Source organism: Aythya ferina (genome assembly GCF_964211825.1).
Source record: "Aythya ferina genome assembly, chromosome: 1".
In the NCBI taxonomy this organism is placed as follows: Eukaryota; Metazoa; Chordata; class Aves; order Anseriformes; family Anatidae; genus Aythya; species Aythya ferina.
In genome coordinates, this window is record NC_140296.1 from 206596576 (window position 1) to 206614781 (window position 18206).

At 46.3% G+C, this 18206-nt stretch overlaps 1 protein-coding gene across 3 annotated transcripts in view; it reads left to right on the plus strand.

Moving 5' to 3' along the window:
- PPP6R2 (protein phosphatase 6 regulatory subunit 2) overlaps positions 1-18206 on the plus strand; it is a 106052-nt gene that overhangs the window by 27740 nt on the left and 60106 nt on the right. For 2 of the 3 annotated variants that reach the window (XM_084520609.1, XM_084520610.1), the window contains exons 3-5: positions 9855-10100; positions 16270-16456; positions 17167-17304. In XM_084520609.1, the coding sequence (XP_084376735.1) occupies positions 9874-10100; positions 16270-16456; positions 17167-17304 (552 nt within the window). In that variant the 5' untranslated portion in view covers positions 9855-9873. Of the gene's footprint in view, positions 1-5810; positions 5888-9854; positions 10101-16269; positions 16457-17166; positions 17305-18206 lie in introns of all 3 variants that reach the window. The other variant, XM_084520611.1, reaches the window with a different exon arrangement.

Here is an 18206-nt window from a genome sequence, read left to right on the forward strand (position 1 = left end):
TCTGTTCGTGCTGCAGTTGGAGATAATTCTCCAGGTGGTTTTCTTTTTCCCATTGTAGAAAAGTTTGGTCACTTATGCTTATAGGGGAAATAAACGAAATTTCATATAAAAATTGAGCAAAAAAAATCATAGAATTCATTTCAGGAATCCACGTCTGGTAAGACTAAGGAGACACGTCGCAGTGAGTGAGACCTAGCGAGACTCTTCACCCCCCTGACTTAGCTGCTGAAGCGGTTGGCCTTTCATGTTTTCACTACAGACAGGATGTTACAGGAGAGTCAGAAGGATTCAAAAACGCTTTCATTTTGGAAACAAGAAGGCTAATACACTACTCAGCATTTCCATGTGTTTCCACTTAGTTACTAAGTGGAAAATGTTCAATGTTTTATTTTATCAGGAATGGGCTTAAATAGGCTTAAATAAAAAGTCCGTAAATCTTGGTAATTTCCTCCCAGTTTCCAGGAGGAGTTGCCTGTGGTGATTTCTGGCCCTCCAATGTTCGTTTTTACTGGTCTTGGAGTACTGAACACTCTGAGAGCATTCTAGAAGGTAGGAAAAATGGTGTGGGATTTTGGTGCTTGTGCGCCCATATTCAGTAAAGCTCAGGGTAGCCTTTGGTAACTATGGAAATAGCTACGGGAATGATCCTGGACAAAATGCAAATGCAGTAATTAAGACAAATTCATCCGAAGTTTTAGGGAAAGTAGGAAATGTGTGCATTTATGGCAGCCAGAGAACTGCAAGGTGCTGTAGGTGTTACGGTAACACAAGGATCGGGCTGCCTGTTGATGAATTTTAACCACGTGTTATTTCTGCAGGCTTTTTTCTAGTGAATGTGGAGGCCTCTGTCAAACCTAATGACACTTGGTGAAGGCTTTAAAAAAGGCCCTCCCTCCACCCCAGCACAACTGTTAACTGAAATAAAGGCCTGACCACAGAGCGGAAATCGCTGCTAGGCGGAAGGCTGAGACAAAGTGAGGCAGGAGGGGCAAAGCAGTCGCTGAAGGCCCCCCAAAAGAGAAAGTAGGCTTTTGATGCTACCTGGGTAAGCAATGAGACAAAAACGTGGTGCTGACTGAACCACGCGGTGAGAGAACTCCTTTATGTTGTGTAGCTCTCTGCCCAGCATCTGTGCTCAGTCACGAATGGCTCTGCGTGTTCTGCTGGTTCCTGATTGAAGCCTGTGCATACCTTGTAAATATTAAAACATTCCTGGAGTGTAGTGTTGGCAAATAGCAAGTGTTTGAATGACAGCTTAATTCTATGTCTATGAAATTCAGAAACGTTCTCCACAAAGCAGTTAATCTCCAGAAATGGCGTTATGCAGTCACAGGAAGCTTGTTTCCTGAAGTCGTCGTGGTTCTCCCTTCAGTGCTCCTGCTGAAATGCACAACCAGCAGCTTTGAAGGGCTTCAGTTGTCTGACTGAAAAAGCAAAAGCTGTTGCTAGTTTGCAGCTGACGCAGATGATCCAGACTGAGTCCCGATACCCGAGGTGTGGCAGGTGCCAGGAAAAAGGTGTGTTTTTGGGGACGTGTTAGGGCCTCGTCTGGTTTGGTGCCCGAGCGTAGCAGGGCTTAGTGCAGCTGTGCAAGTGTCTGACACGTACGGATCATTCATTTCATTAACAAACTGGAAGGGTGGTGATACCTGACTTGTTCAGAAGCATGTAGGAAATGTTTGTCTTTCTGTTCCGGTACTGAATTACAAGACTAACAAGCCCTGCCTCCTCAGAGCTCTGCATCTGGTATTTCTTGCCCACAAAACATGGGGAGGAGGTGTGGATGTGTTACTGACAGGCAGGCACTGAGGAGCAAAACCTTGCTGCAACAAACCCGTGTCCTTCCCTGCTCACACAGGTGAGCACAGCTATGGACCACATTTAAAGATGAGTTTGCAGAAAACTGTGACAGCTAAGCCACTTAGCATTTAAAAATACAAGGAACACCTTTTGGGCACCTTAGTTTTGTTCACTTTTCTTTCTCCTGTCCTCCATCTCCTCAGTACCCTGTGTTTTTTATCTGCCTCCTCCCTGTGTCTGGAAAGCACCTGCCTGCCTTCAAGGCTGTGAATTGTCATACAGGAATCAAGGCAGTCATCTATACAAAATGTTCTGAGCCTGACCTGGTTCTTGCTGTCAGTTGCAATGTGAAATATTTCCTGTTACCTCTTCTAATGGTGTGATTTGTCAGAGCTTCCTGCTGGTGGCAGCCTTCAGCGATGCGCTGGTTGTTCCTCCACCTGGCTTACAAGGAGCCTACTTTGGCAACTCCACACAAGAACAGAAGAAAACTAACAGATCAGAGGACTAAACTGACTTTATTTTGACACCAAAGACGATTGTCATAGGACAGCAAAGCACATTACAAGTTGCATTTAAGACCGTTTTTTTCTACTTGGTTTGCAGTTTGTGTTGCCCCAGCCAATACAGGATTGCCAGAGCCTCCTTTCTTAGTAGCTCTCTAGCAATAAAGGTTTTCTATTACCCTGTGATATTAAAGATGCAGAGGATGGGGAAAGTGCACTTACTCATAGGGATTACAAATATACCTACGTTATTTTAGGTATAAATGAAAATAAGGTCTTAAGGAAACTCCTCAGTAAACTTTCTGCCCAGGTAAAATCCCTTGCAACTGGGTGTCAAGTGCACCGATGTGGTTGAAATAACTCCCTGAAAATAAGTTACCCAGGTCCATTTACGTCTCTGTAGAAAGCTGGACTCCAAAGCTGTGTGAACAGCCCTGCTTCGTTGGGATGTCATTTGGCGACACTGAAGGTGTTAAAGGTCAGTACCAGTAATTGCTCCAGATCTGATTAAAGCAGTTGGGGAAAATTAAGTCCTCAAGTCCCTTACAAATTGTTGAGAACAGCATGTCTTGGCCAAATTGGAGGCAGAATTGCTTGGTAGCCTTCTGTCACCTTCCACGTTGCTCTGACCTAGGCTGCCGTGCAGACACCACCAGCACAGCCCGAGCAGTCCCTGCAAACCCTGCTGGGCCTCCAGGCTCCCAGTGGAACAGGGAGAGCTCTGGCTTCTGCCTCTGCTGCCTGGAAGCAGTGTGGTGCTCCTCGTTGCCTTTAACACTGCTGAAGGCAACCTGCAGGTCGGACAGGTGTCATTCTGACAGCTGTAGTGAGTCCCTTGCAATTTTTTTCCCAAACAAGAGGGCTGGAAAGAGCTTTAAAAGAAAAAATTATCAAGAGTTATCTTGAGTAGCAAGAATGTGAACCTTGACCCAAACATGTTTATTCTCATGTTCTGATTTAACTTTCTTTTTTTTCTTGTTGTCTGAGGAAGGAAAGTGAAACTCGAGGAGCGGTGTAGCAGGGATTGTTTTGAATACCTCCATGTCTGTAAGCAGCCTGTTGGTATCTCAAACGAACTTTGCCTCTACTACAAATAAAGACAGGCTGGTGGTGGAGGATAACAGCTTGGTGAAGAAATACCCGGTTAAGGAAAGCTTATTTTAAGCTGTTCACAGCTGCGAATCTCTACAACATCCCTGCGCTGCTGAGGATGTGCCAGTTCTGTAAAATTGGAAACTTGAACATGGGGACAATAAGTGAACCGTGGTACAGAGGGGTTTTTGGTGCATCGGGTAGGTATAGGCACATAGGGGGTTTTGTCATATGAAGCAGGTGGAAGAATGACAATTAATAGTTGAAAAGGAACACTGTTAGTAAAATTTAGAGAAGTCGAGTTCATTTTGACCGGTAACTATTTAGGCTTAATGGTTAATGCTGCTTAGTTCTGTGTTTGGGTAACTGAACCCACAAGATGGTGTCACGTCAATAGTCGTAAGGCCAAGAGACAAAGCTGAGTAAAAGTCTGTATTTGGGGGTAGAGCTGCATTTTTTGGCCTTTCTCCAGGTGTATGTATTAAAGTGCTCCTGAGTAAATTGATCCATCAGAGCTCTGAGCACCACAACTCGCTGACAGGTCCTGGGAGGCACGGGGGGAGCTGGGTGCTGTGCTGAGGTTAAAGCACCCACGGGGGCTCCCCTCTGGTGTGGGTCCCTTTCCTCGGGGATGCCAGGAAGCCTCTGAGGGCCTCCGGTCTGAGGACTGGGACCTCCTCAAGGGGAACGGCTGTGTGGGAAGCGGTGCAGCTCACTTCAAAGGCACAGGGACCACGCCGAGCTCCATCAGAAGATTCAGCAGTTCTGCAAGAGGAAACAGGGCAGACCACAGAATTACTCGGTGTAGGTGGGATGTTCCTTGTCCTGCTCTGAGCAGAAAATAGTGTCCGTGCCTCTGAGGAAGAGGCACAGCCCCCGAGGGGGCCACTTCTGCTTTTGTCCTCATTCAGACACAAGCTTCAGCTTCGATAGTGACCGCGTAGCTTGCAGTGAGCAGAGTGTGCTTCGTTTCCTAACCTCTTGACTTCCCTACATGGCTCTGGGTACTGCTGCTGTTCCCAAACCTAGCTTTTGCAGCAGAGTGAAACCTGCCTTTCAGCTACCGAGAGCTGGGTGGAAAGGCCCCAGAGCGCCCTGCGTTGTGCGATGGCTCAGATTGCATCAGCACCCCAGCAAAACCTGCAGCTCGAGCACAGAACTCGCAATGCTTAATAGTTGGGAGTACTTTAAAACTGGCAGCATCCACTTCTTTGTGGTCATTTGTCCTGGAAATCTGCAACCTTTTAGTTTTTTTTTTTGTTTTTTTTTTTTTCCCCATTAGGTGTGTAAGATGCTCCTGGCTTGATTTAATTTCCTGGTTTTTATTTTCTTAAGCTGTGCAATGCCACATGCTGCTAGAGAAAGGATGCTCTGTAGCATTCCTGTTTCTTAGCAGCTCCTCGTCTTCATCCATCTCTCAAGATGTGCTGTTTTGTATTCCTTAACTTTATAAGTGGCTTCTAGTGCTCGTAGTGTAGTGTTTAGAAGTTCCTCACCCTTAGCTTTCTGTTATGTCATCCTTCAGACACTGCAGTGACTCTTTGATGCACGGCTTACACAAGAAGAAATTGTGAATACAATTTATTGCTCTTGTAGTACTCAAACTCTCTAGCTGTTTTCAGTTTCTCTGATATTCAGTGGGCTTTTTTTTTTTTTTTTTTTCTTATCAACTGTTTGGCAGGAGGAGAAGATGCACTTTTTTGGTTTATAGAAAAAATGTGGATGCGTTTCTTAGTACCAAAACCAGACTTTCTCATTCTACCTCCTGTCTCTGAGACCCTGTGGTGGGTCCTGTTGATGGGCTGGAGCGTGCTAATTAATGCTGAGGTTTCTCACTGTAGCTCAGGTACCTTATGGGGACATACCATTTCTTAAGGTCCTTCTGTTCTGACTCCCCACAGTTTGTGGAGAATGAGTGCCCCGTTAGTGGTAACTTAGCTGCAGTGAAACACATGAAAGAAATTCATTACCTAATCACTGCAGAATGGGGCAGTTACTTTAGAAGATTACATTTTTTAGGTAATAATGAATGTATTGGATTGCTATAGGAGTAAGTGTTTCCTGACGACTCAAAATGAAGCATTCACAGACGAACACCTTTCTCATCAAACAGATCTTTTCTCCCCACCCTTGTACCTGTTTTCAGGGTGTTTTCATGTGCATCAGCAGCTCAGTAGCGTACTGCAGAAGGCTGCATGAAAACACACACTGAACTCATGTTGTATGCAGGCACCTGCACAGATGTGTGCTCTGGCTGTGTGGATGCTGGGTGGGAAGCTCCTCGGACCATGCAGGGCTGCTGGTGTCGAGGAACACCCTGGTGCCTGAGCTGCTCATTCAGCCTCAGCCACGTGTCTGTGTCCAGAGGCTGCGGGGCTCAGGCCACTGCTCATCGGCCTCTCCTTCGCACAGACAGCTGCTGTAGAACCACGACAAGGTGTGGGGAGAAACCTGCAACCGCTGTGTTCCTGACGGGTTGGTCTCCAAAGGTAAGTTCTGTGTGTCGGCCATGCACGCCTATGGGATATGTATGTATTTAGGTTAGCTGTGCACCCAAACACTCTTAATTTAAGGCCTTTTATGTCAGCTTTTCCCTCGGTGAATTTATAGCTAAGCGTAGTTCGTTAAAAATATCTGAAGAACAGTTTGTGATGAACAAGCTATGCGGGCAAACAGCGTTACTGCCACAGAAATGTCACGTAGGTTGAAAATTCAGATGTCTGTTCCCAGCTCAGAAATTCGTGGAAGCGCATTGCCATAGCTGCACGGACAGATGCAGAAGCTCTTGCTTCTTGCTGCAACGCTGAAATTGAACTTTTTTATTTCAAGAACATTGGGAGCTCAGATTAGAAACCACTTCTTTCTGCCACATGTTTTGCTATTTGTGGTGGGGGAGCTGCTCCCAGAAGATTGGGATCGGCCTAAACTGGTCAGCCTGGGGACATCGCTAGGGAGCGGCGGTGTCGGACCCCATGGGATGTTCAAACCCATTGTACCCCTCCCCAGCCCCACGCCTGGGTGCTGGTAGGTAGCTGCAGAAGCTGCATGGTGCTGAGGGTTTGGCTAAAACCATCGATACTGGGCGTTTAAGAGGAACTGGATGTGAAGTGCTTTTTTAGCTGTGAGGCCTGATCGGGATCTCGGTCCTGTGTCCCCTGGGATCCAGGCTGTACACATCCCCATAAGGTTATGGGATCTCTGCCCGAAGCCGAGGGCCAGCTGGTAAGCGTGCTGTGGGGAGGATGGAGGGAAGGTGGAGGTGGTTACGAGGATGCTGAGCTCTGTGGGTTCGTTTTGGAGCTGTTCCCTTTGTGATCTGCTCTTGTGCCACCGCTAAGTTCACTTTGTCACCTCAGCGCTGCGAAGGACAGGTTTGCAATCGCTGTCTCAATTTCCAAGTCTCTGAGATGAAGAAGGAGATTAAAATAAGAGAGAGTGATGATGTGGGAAAAAGCTCTCCAAACCAAACTCCCTGTGACGAAGGTTGAAGCACTGAGGGGAGCTCCAGAGAGCTGTTATCAAATATCATGGGTAACGGAGCTATTCCAAGAAAAAGAGATGCCTTAATTTCATAAGGTAACGATCCTTCTGTTAGGGATCCTTTGACGCACACGCGCACAGAGAAGAATTCTTAAACTGTAAAATAATAAAAGAAATCGATGTTTCTTTTAATGTGCTTCATGTAATGGTTACTGTAAGGCCTTCAGTTGCAGGTTGTGTTAATGTTACACTGAAAGGGACCCAGGTATTTAAACAAAGGTAATTAGAAAATTAGCCTCAGCAGTATCAGAGGCCCGCTTCTTCAGTAAACCTCCCTGCAGGAAAAACAGGGTTGGTTTCTGCTCCTTTTTTAAAAAGGATCATTTCAAGAATCTGTGGTAGAGGCAGTTATGCAAGCGATGGAGCTAGCAAAGGATGGGGTGTGGGAACGTGCTGGGTGCTGGAGAACGCAAAACTGAATGATTGGAGCAAGTGTTCTGCTGCTCCAGAAATAGTAATGTGGGTTAGGTTAAAAAAGGCATTGCAATGCTGCTGTACGATCCCGTACATCTCCAGACAATCTGCAATGTAGTGCTTTGACATCTTGCATCCGATTTGCTTTGTTTTTTAAACGTGTTGCGGCTTAATAGCGTTATTACGCAGAACATTTATCTTGTTTGAGCTACATCTATCACCTTTGTCAATGGGGAATGACAGTTACTCTCATTTCTGTAGTATTAATGATCGTTTATTTCTTGCAAGTCTCCGCTCCCCACAGCCTACACCACAACACCCTCACCCACTCCCCTGTGTGGCATTGCCCCTCGCTGTGCTCGGTGTCCTTCAGGAGCTGGCTCTTCCTTGCGTTAGGCTTCTGCGCCTGTGGTGGGGCCGTGGGCTCGGAGCGAGGATGGGGCAGTGCCTGGGGAAGGATTTGATCTGAAACACAAAGTGGGAGCCAGGAACGAAAGGCTGTACGTGAATCCTCAGGTAGTTACCTGACTGAGCTGCTTTTTGAAGTACAGATGCCTACAGGTGAGGGCTTGAAGTTACCTTGTACTTACTGAAGGTGCTGGAAGTGTCACTGGGGAAGAGGGAAGAGGTGGGTTACTGCCTTCTGCTCCTTGCAGGGAATGGTAACAGACCCAACGATGAGAAATGAAATGAAGCTCAGTAATGTAGGTTGTGCCAAACTGCTTTGAGCTCTTGCTTTGGCAGCTGATATTCTAAACAAAAGAAATTCAGTAAGTTGTCTTTCTTTGTGGAGGTCATTAAAATATTTTGTACAATAGAACGAGATTGGGAAAGGTTGTGGTTGGTTTAAGAGTCAAAGTGAGTTAGCCAGGTCCTGAGTGAGATGTCCAAGGGCAGAACTGTTAGAGAAAATATTAAGCTGGAGAAGGAGCACTGGACGTTTCTTAAGGATTGGGCTGGGCATTGTCTTGTTTGGTGTAAATAATGACTCTTCTGAAGATGTACTGGGGAAACGAATGAATTAGTAGAGCTCATGTAGAGAAAAGTCAGGATAACTGGAAAGGAAGTGTTAGAGGTAGGAATGGGATGAAAATGAATAATACAATGTGCAGTGCTCTGTATTTATATTTATGTTTGGAGGGGAATATCCCAAACACTGTGAGAGGGCTCGAGGGAGCCCTGGGCAGGGCGGTTCTGTGACTACAGCCAGGTGGGCTCGGAGGGGGCAGGACGTGCCGCTGGGGCTGGCTTTGTTCAGCACCAGACACTGTGCCATGGTTGTGTGGGACCAGACTGCAGCCCGAGGTGCTTTTCGGGAACTTGTCATTTTTTTTTGTTATATGCAGCCTCACTTTTACCACTTTTGTGAAGGACTGTATCAAAATCTGTTGAAATTTGTTGGGATTGATGAAAAATGTCTGGCTGAAGCTTAGTGTGAAGGAGATGATGGTGAGGAGAGTTTCCTTTCACCAAATGCCTACAAAGGCTTCAGACCCAGAGCATGCACAAAAGGAGAGCCTTGCTCGAGTTCTGGTTTCAGGCTTTGATTTGTAGTTTCCTTTCACCACTTGTGTAGTTGATGATCACCTTTAAGCCCCAACCTGAGCTCGCAGCACAACGTGTGAGCCCAGCCTGGCTGCCACGTGGCTGCATGCAGACTGTTAGTGTCGGCTTTGGGATGGGCAGGAGCAAACTTTGGCTGCCCAGTCTCACGTCCTTTAGGTAACAGGAACCACCGGTCTCCAAGCTGTGCTTTTCCCCCAGGAGGAGGAGGAGGGTTCAGGACTGCTGCAGGGGCATGGTGCCATAGGCTGCCTCATGCACTGCTGACATCCGTGGGCACCCAGGTGGGCTCTGTGTGTACCAGCAAAGTGTGCTTGCCTGCCCTGCCAGGGACCACTTGGCTGTGATGTCTGTGAGCTTAGCGGCTTGTAGTCTAGTGTTCATCTTTCTTTACTTCTCTCTTGCCTCTGTTGTTACACTGAAGGCCTTTCTTCCTCTTATGTAAATAAATAATTGCTGAAGTTTTGGCCAGTGAGCACAGTTCTGGAAACTGTAGTAGGAGTACAAAGAGGCAAACTGGGGGCAGTGTGGTTTCCTTATCTGTGAATGGCCTCTGTGGCTGGATCATCACCCTTCCCATGGCGGCAGCTGCTCTCCTAGCAGGCTCTGCACAGGCTGCTCCTAAAGGAAGATCCAGTGCCATCATCTGATGCTTTGCTTTTACAGATCTCCCCATTTGTGTGTACGAACACACTCTGTGGTTTTAGTTCATTACTTGCACTTAAAGCCAGGTCACACGTATATCACCTCCACTGTTGGTATCATACAGCTATAACCCGACTTCTCGCACCAGGAATCAAACAGGACTTAATAATTTTGTGTAAAGGATTTATCTGATTCTTAAAAGCTGGCTAGAAGCTATATTGAGCTATTCTGAAAATATAAAGGAGGAATAAATAATGAAAACTGAAGGGTAACTCCTGTTCTTCTGTGTTACAGCTAGGTGTGTCCCATCATCATGTTCTGGAAGTTTGATTTGAACACAACATCGCATGTGGATAAGCTGCTGGATAAAGAAGATGTGACACTTCACGAGCTGATGGATGAAGATGACATCTTACAGGAGTGCAAGGCTCAGAACCGCAAGCTGCTGGACTTCCTTTGCCAGCAGCACTGCATGGAGGAGCTGGTCAACCTCATCACACATGAGCCCCCTGTGGATATGGATGAGAAGGTCCGCTTCAAGTAGGTATTTGTTTTCTGTCCTATATGAGGAAAACTGAATGGGAGATCTCGATGTTAGAAATGCTCTGGTGCACAATGACACAATATTTTTGGTCGTGCAAAAATCCTTCAAATACTGAAAAATATTTCACAGCATTCTCATATTTGTGGTGAATTTTCAGAAGCTTGTTTCTTTATTATTGATGGTTTTTATTGAGATTGTCTAAAAAAAAAAAACCGTGTCTTGCTGTTTCTTCAAAAACTTTGCAAGCAGAATGATCGGTATCCCAGTAGTTTCTTTAGTACATTTTTATCAAAATTAATCATAAAATATCTGAGTTGGAAGGGACCCACAAGGAACATGGAGTCCAACTCAACTCTTAGCATAATGCTCATTATTTGCTTGCAATTTATAAATTTCCTAACTTGATTGGTTTTCAGTAGTCAACCCACAAAAGAAATTGATCTGTACAGTGAATAAAACATGTAATGTTTTCCATGTGCTGCATATACAAAATCTGTAGGTTTTATTGCACATGCAGTGAGGGAGAGCACCTGTGTAAACAACCTCTTCTTACGATGGTGAACTCCTTAGATGTGCCTGATTCTCTCATCAAGTTGTATTTATGCATCTTATTTAAGTGTATACTTGAAAATATTTGCATTTCGAATTTGGGAAGTTTGTTTTTTCTTTGCGAAGTTTATGTAAAAATAAAAGGCTGCTCCATGTATAAATAAATTAATAAAAGCGTACGAGTTTGTCGCTGTGGGAACGGGTCAGTGTTGGTTATTGCTGTTGTTGCTAGAAATCCACAGAAGGATGGGATTGTTTAGGTTTAGTATTCCGTGAGCCAGTCAGTCTGTTTAGGTGACTTTCCAGATAAGGAAATGCCAGGAAATGCACAATGTAGTAACTTGGAATACTGTATGGCTGATCTGCAAGGCTTCTGCTATCAAGGCTGAATTACCAGAAGGAGACAGGAGTATTTTTTTTATCCTCTTGTCCTACAAATGCGAATTTCACACAAGTACTCCTCAGCCAGGAGCACAGCACACAGCCCTTGCCCAGAGGCTGGGGGGTCTCCTCCTCGGGGGTCTCCAAACCCACCTGGATGTGGGGCTGGGCCAGGGGGGAAGCAGGTGGACCCAGAGGTCCCTTCCCAGCTCCACCAGTCTGGGATTCTGGGATTCTTTGGCCTTGCTGCCTTTCCTGCAGTGTGTCAGGGTAACTGGCTTTCCTGGGGGTGGCTGGCCTGGAGCTTCACGCAGCTCTTTACCCATGTTGTTTTCACATCTCACCTGAAACAAGCTCAAACCCCAAATCTCTTATTGAAGATGCTGGGTAATACCATTCCTTAATGAAGGAAAACTGATTAAAAGTTAATGAGCTGAGAAAATGCTGAACAATGTGAGACTTGTGCACACCTTCTGGTAAAGGGCCACGATGAGGTACCAGGTACCAAGGGCCATGGCAGCACTAATTCATACACTTCCCATTGCACTGCAGAATACTCTAGTACTCCATAAGCCAGGCCATATTTTTATTTTCTGTATTTTAAGGTTGTGATACAGTTCATATCTCTGCTCCTGTGTGCTGCAGGGTGAGGTAGAACAGCCTCTCCTAGCCAAACAGATAACGCAGTAGGAGAGGGGAGGCGAACAGATTGCTCAAGAAGCAAAATCCCTAAAGGAGGCTCTTCCATGAAGAGGGAAGCTCAGTTTGTGAGTGCTTGCTTCCAGGTGCCCTTGTCTTTCACAGGCAGGATGACGTGCCTCTGCAGGGTTTGAGGATACGCATGTGGTTTAGGGAGCCCCAGGTCACAGGGGCAGCCGTGGGCTGGAAGCAGCCTGCCTCCAGATGCCTCCACAGCTGTGGTGCCTGTGCTGGAGAGCTGGAGGAGCATCTGCTGTTGGGGAGGCCCTAAGTGCACAATTTAACTTACACCACCATCTGACACACACCTGTATATTCCTCTAAGAGCAGTGTGTGCAGTGCCTGCTGGACAAGCGGGTGCAGTGATGGGCAGGGTGACCTCCAGCGTGGAGCAGGGAGTGCTCAGCTCCTGAGAGCTGCGTGGTGCCCTGCTTGCTGGGACACAGCTGCTCTCATGAAGCATTTCTCTGGAAGTGTGTCCAGCACTACACACAGGTGGGGCAGAGGAGCATTTCCAAAGCAGGGTGAGGCACTGGAGAGAGGATTGAGAGTCTAAGAGTATTAAAAACCAGGGGTCCTTTTGGAATAGATAAAACCTACGTGAGAAGAATAGGCTAAGTCCAAGCAGAACCCAATTTTTGGCTCTTAAGAAAAGGTGTTAAAAGTTTTTAGACAGGAACAGGGAAGAGAGAAACTTGGTAGGTTTGGAAGGCTGTGCAGCTCAGAAGGATGCGTGCTGTAGAACCGGGATCGGCAGGGTGCTGTGTTCGTGAGGTGTCAGTAGGATGGAAACGTGTGGAGTTCAGAAAAGAAACTGCACGGGACAGCTCAGCCATAAATCCCCTTCCAACCACAGCATGTGAAACCAAACAACCCAATGAAGGCCTGTAGCAATCAAAGTAGTGTTTAATGATTTGAATTGTAATGTCCACTTATAATGAACCTGACCTACTAAGGGGTCTCAGAACTGGTGAGATCGTGCAGCTTCAGGACAGCTCGTAACTGCTCAACGAGCTGCGTGTTGAGTGAGATGAAGTGAGCATCCCAACCTTACGGGTTGGGATGAAGCTCCTGAATGGAAGGGGTGAAGAAAAGGCTGCAAGAGTTGGATGCTCTGTAATCTATAATAGCGAGAGATTTCATTTATTCACCTGGTGCCAGGACACGTGTCACAGGGAGGCACGGTGCATGAGTTCTTAGGAATCAGGAATGCCTTTTGCATGGAGAAATGAGTCAGAAAATTGAAAAAAACCCTCTTCATATAACCTTGAGAGTTGTAAGAAACATAACTTGTAAAATCATTTTGTAACAGTAACCATAAAGTACTCAAATTTGCCTTCCTTGTAGGAGCAAAAAAGATGAGCAGCGTTGTTGTGGGCTTGGGCTTTGCTTTTCGTAACTTTAAGGCACAGAACTGCACACGTGAGGAGACTGGTTAGGAGCTGAATGGTGCTGTAAATGGATAAAAAGCTCATGGTGCGTGCAGAGGTTGTATTGAAAGCAGTTAAATAGCAGGAGCCTGGCTTTGTTAAAGGCATATAATGCAGTACAGGTAGAGCTACATCCTAAAAAAGGACGGCTGTGTCCAGATGTGGAGAAAGGTTACAGTGGCTGGGCTGTGCGACTGGACAGGGGCATTCTGAGAAAGCTTGGTGAAGGCAAAATGCCTGATGCTCCAAAGCCATCAAACAAAGACAACCCATCAAACGTAGGGTGGAGAGATGATCGGAGTGTGAAGCAGACAGGAGCATTGCAGAAAACCTACTTAAATGGTGTGTGGTGGTGCTCACTTCAGAGACTTCTCAGGGGATTCCCAAATGGTTTCTGCCTGTGAGGAACTGTCTCAAACTGCAGCACCTGAGGAAGTACCTCTGGAAGAGAATCACTGGAATAACTGCCAGGATTCGCTGCTATTTCCCTGAGTCATTTGAGGAGTTTGAATACGGAGCAGGTCACCGGCAGAGCAGAAGTGGGAGATGAGACCCAAGTTCTTCGGGGCACTCCAGGGTGATGCAGGTCTGTGAGCCAGAAGAGCTGGCTTGTGCAAATGGAAGGAGAGAAATGGTTATAAAGTTGTGCTTCCGAGACACCTTTCCACATGCTGTCTCCTTGCCATTGCCCAGTCCAGCTCCTCTAGAGGGAAGTCAGGCTTCACAGGTCTCCAGGAGCTGAGTAATGGGGACAGTGAGGGCCGTGGACCTCGCGTGGCGTGAGCACTTCCCTCAGAAGTCTCCTTCAGATACTAAGGAAAGCCTGGAGAAAACAAGCTGTCAGGGGAGAGCAAAGAAGGGCTCTGTTATCAGCTATTAACTGTTTAAAGAGAGGAAATGCATGCGAAGGAGAAACGGGCAGTTCCAGCTTCCTGGATTTGCACTAATCCGAGCCCCAACCTGTTTGGTGTATTCCTGCCTGAAACAAGCAGGAGGGTGAGTTGTAATGTGGGATGGTGACCTGTAAAATCAGTGAGGTTGGTTAAATGAAACGGTAGAAAGGTTTCATGGTATTTTATGGCCAAGTAGAAGTAAAGTAAGTGTAGTCACTGCTGGCTGATGACCCAAGCTACATGTGCACGTTGGTGGGCGTCAGATCGGCTTTTACATCCTGGAAATCCTCAGTCTGGGTGTCCTGGAAGTCCTGCACAGACAGCGAACACCAGCTGTGCTCGGGGCTGAAGGCAGTCTTGGCTCTTCACCTGCTGCCAGGACACGAAGAGTTTTCCTTGCTGAGAAGCGAATGGGACTGGGATGGATAAAGCCAGGCCTACACCGAGAAGGCTGAGGTGTGGGATCTTCCAGAGTAAAAATCTATTGAGTGAGTGTAAGAAAAGCAAACCAGGGGCTGTTCAGAGGGTAAAGGTGGGTGTGAGGTTGGTGTGCTGGAATTTTGGAAGCCCCAGCACAAGCTGAGGGTGGGCAGGAGCTGTGTGTGCATGGTGCCTGGGCAGAGCTGCAGGCAAGCAGGCAGCCACCTGGAGAAGGAGAAGGAGCTGCAGGTGCCAAGAACAGCGTCAGACCCAAAACTGTCTCTCCTGGTGTCCTGCCCCTGGCCATGGTCCTGGCAGCTCCGTTTTAGGGTGGTGTGATTGTTCAGTGCTTGAGAAGCGAGCGTGCCATCGCCTTGCCCAGCAACAGTGTTCCTCCTGCCTGCCCCAAAATTTCTGAGTACCTGCAGTAATTGCACGGTTCCCTCTCTGCCAGGGGGTCGGCAGGTTAGGAAGCACCACGGGGCTGGGCTTGGGGAGGTGGGAGATCAGGGCTGGGCACAGGGGGCCCAGTTTCAGGCTCAGGCGGTGCCGTTAGGGTTTCCTTGTGGCTTTCTGTTGCAGGTGCTGAGGGCAGGAGCCTGACTCTTCAGCTGAGAGAAAGGCACAGCAGATAAGTGCTGCAACCTGGGCTCTGTAGGGCAGTCACAGGTCTTACTGCAAGGGAATTGGCAGACATGAGCATTTCCTGGTTCTTTACCCAACTCTTTTTTGCATTTTTCTTTAATTTGAAATTAAGGTTAGAAGAAATCTGTATATGGAGAGGTTGCGTCAGTTCACTTGTTCTGCAGAAGTCAAGGTATTCTCTGTGTTGTAGTGACGGCCATGGTATTGCAGAAGGGTTTCGTATTGGTTTTGGAGTCAGCTCGTTTCTAAAGTTACAAAAAGCACACCTTACAGGATTGCTAAAATGGGAAAAATGTGTTGGACTTGTGTCTCATGGAATGGCACAGTTGTTATTTGGAAAGTGACTGCACTAAGGAATGAATGGGCATTTGCAACAAGACTATTCGGTAGGATTTTTTAATGTTATTAATTTAATTGGCTGATTTTGAAATATGTAGCAAATTTGCCTTTTGTTTTTGAAAAAAACAAACAACCACCAACAGATTACCAGCTCTGCCTGCAGAGAGGAAATGACTCAGGCTGAAACAGATAGGTTCAGGTTTTGTATTTCTCTGTACCACTTGGTAACAATCAGAACTGCTTTAGGAATCAAGGGTCAGAACTCCACTCAGTTTGGGAAGTTTGGGCTTCAGAAATGCTTCTTCGTGCTTAGAACCTGAAGCACTCGAGCAGACCGGCTCTTTATCTGCAGTCAGTAATATGGATGTTCATTTTTAATTCACCTCCAGTAGTGGAAAGAACAACTTTTCAGAAACATCACAGAAACCTGCTAAATATGCATTCTTCAAATCAGCCCTCAAATTTTAGGTTAATTTTGCTTGTGCAAATGGATTTATGTTAAAAGACTTCAAGAGATGTTAAGCGTACTGAAACTGATTAAACCCCACTTCTAATGATCAGAACTAACTGTAATTTGCAGGCAGCTGAAATGTGCAATTCAGTGGTAAAAACCCCCAGGTGATGTGCAAAGGAAGCAGTTTTTCCTTAAATGTGGCATTAATGGAGATGACCCTCGTTTCTCCTGTTGTTTTCTGCTCCCCCCATCTCCAAGAGGGGTGATCCCCCTGCTCTTTACTTTGTAACTTTCAGAAGTGAAGATTTTCTTGAGAGTTTTCATTTCACCTTTAGTTGCTCTTGTTCCATCCTAGATACCCAAACACGGCCTGTGAACTGCTGACCTCGGACGTGCCCCAGATCAACGACAAGCTAGGAGGGGATGAAACTCTACTGAATATCCTCTATGACTTCTTGGATCACGAGCCTCCACTGAACCCGTTGCTTGCCAGTTTCTTCAGTAAGACGATTGGGAATCTCATTGCAAGAAAAACGGAACAGGTAGAGATGAGATTTGTCCTGATACGTATGCACAAATTAATTCACTATCACGGTTGGTGTTGCACAGCAGGGTCCTTTCTGTCCTCATGCTCTCACTATATTCTCAGAGCTGAAAAACAGCTTTACTCTTTAAGGGTGGAATTGCTTTGAAAAGTTCTTCAAACTTTCTTGGTTGGGGGAATTGCTGACTCGTTTGGACACCTTTATGTAATTTTTGTTCTGGAATTACAATAATAGGGATATTCCTGTGCTAAAGCTTTATTTTTGTACTAAAAGGTATTGATACAGCCTTTGATCATTGCCCAGAACCTTCTTGTTATATAAATCATGCCTCAGTCTCCTATAAAAGAGGTGCTGGAAACGTGCTGTATAGTGTTTTAGAGAAAGACGTGTTCCAGCTCAGAGGTATTATTTTAAATGGAGATTGTTGGAAAGCCATAGTGCAATGAAAAAATTTCCAGCTTCACTAATTCCTTGATACTCTTACTTCAGTGGGGCATAGAGGAAAGAAAAGATAGCAAAAAAGATCTGATTTACTACTGCCTTGAAATGAGAATGTTATTCTGTCTGCTGTCTGGAGAGTTTCTCAACCTTGTAGCTGTTCTGCATCAAGGCTGGGTGGTTGAGAAAAGAACATGAAGTATAGGAAGTCTGGTGCTGTTATGTCTGTTTGTTGTGCTGGCAGCTGATGGTGATGTTTTTATTTTTAGGTGATTGCATTCTTGAGGAAAAAAGACAAATTTATTAGCCTGGTGCTAAAGCATATAGATACATCAGCAATGATGGACCTCCTGCTTCGTCTCATCAGCTGCGTGGAGCCCGCGACTCTACGGCAGGAAGTGCTGAATGTGAGAATTTGCTTCTTTTTTCTTTACAAGATGAGAACAAGGCTTTGTGTTTGTTTGTTAAGGAATATAATTCTGTTTGTCATTTGTGTTGAGAGTGGATCCACTCTTCTGAGAGCTGCTTTTGTTAGTGCTGGAGTCTGCACGTTGGTCCCGTTGGGTACGTCAGCCTGTTTGCTTGCGCAGAGCGCGCCTGGGTCAGTCGCTGGCAGTAAAGGATTTTCGACTCGTTTTTCCATGTAGCAACCAGTGTTTACTCTAGCTGTTTTTGCTCTGACAAAGGAAATTCGTAATCTTTCCCAGTGTTCAGAATTTCATACTAATCATTTGGGACACTAATTTGTTTAATTCCTCACCGTTTTCAAGGGTGTATGAGATTTTTGGAGATGATATCCCGTGTCTCCTCTTCCCCCTTCCTCTTTAATATGCACCCTTATAAAATACCTCACCGAGACACTTGGTTTGCTGTACAGGTAGGGCGAGTTTTTCTCCCCTCATAGCCCAGTCTGGGTGAGGCTGCCTCATCCCCCCGTCTGTGAGCAGTCATGTAGGACTGCAGGAAGAAAGCCTACCTTGGCTCCTGCTCACTAACCCACAAGAACGGTGTGCCATATGGAAAACTGTACTCATGTCACTGAAAACCCAACCAGTATTTACACGTTTGGCAGGCTTTCCTGTCCAAGTCTTCTGTGTCCAGAGCACTGAGCACACCAGTGATTCGCAGAGCAAGCGGACGCTCTCTGCAGAGCCTCGCGATAGATCATGACATCGCTCAGTTCCCCCTCCCGGCCTTGCAGGGTGTAGTGCAGTACTCCTGCTGCTTCAGGGAAGGAGAAAGTCCAGGTGTAAATCGATCCTCAGACTGGTATGGGCATTCACCCATGAAAGGAAGTCATTTATTTTTT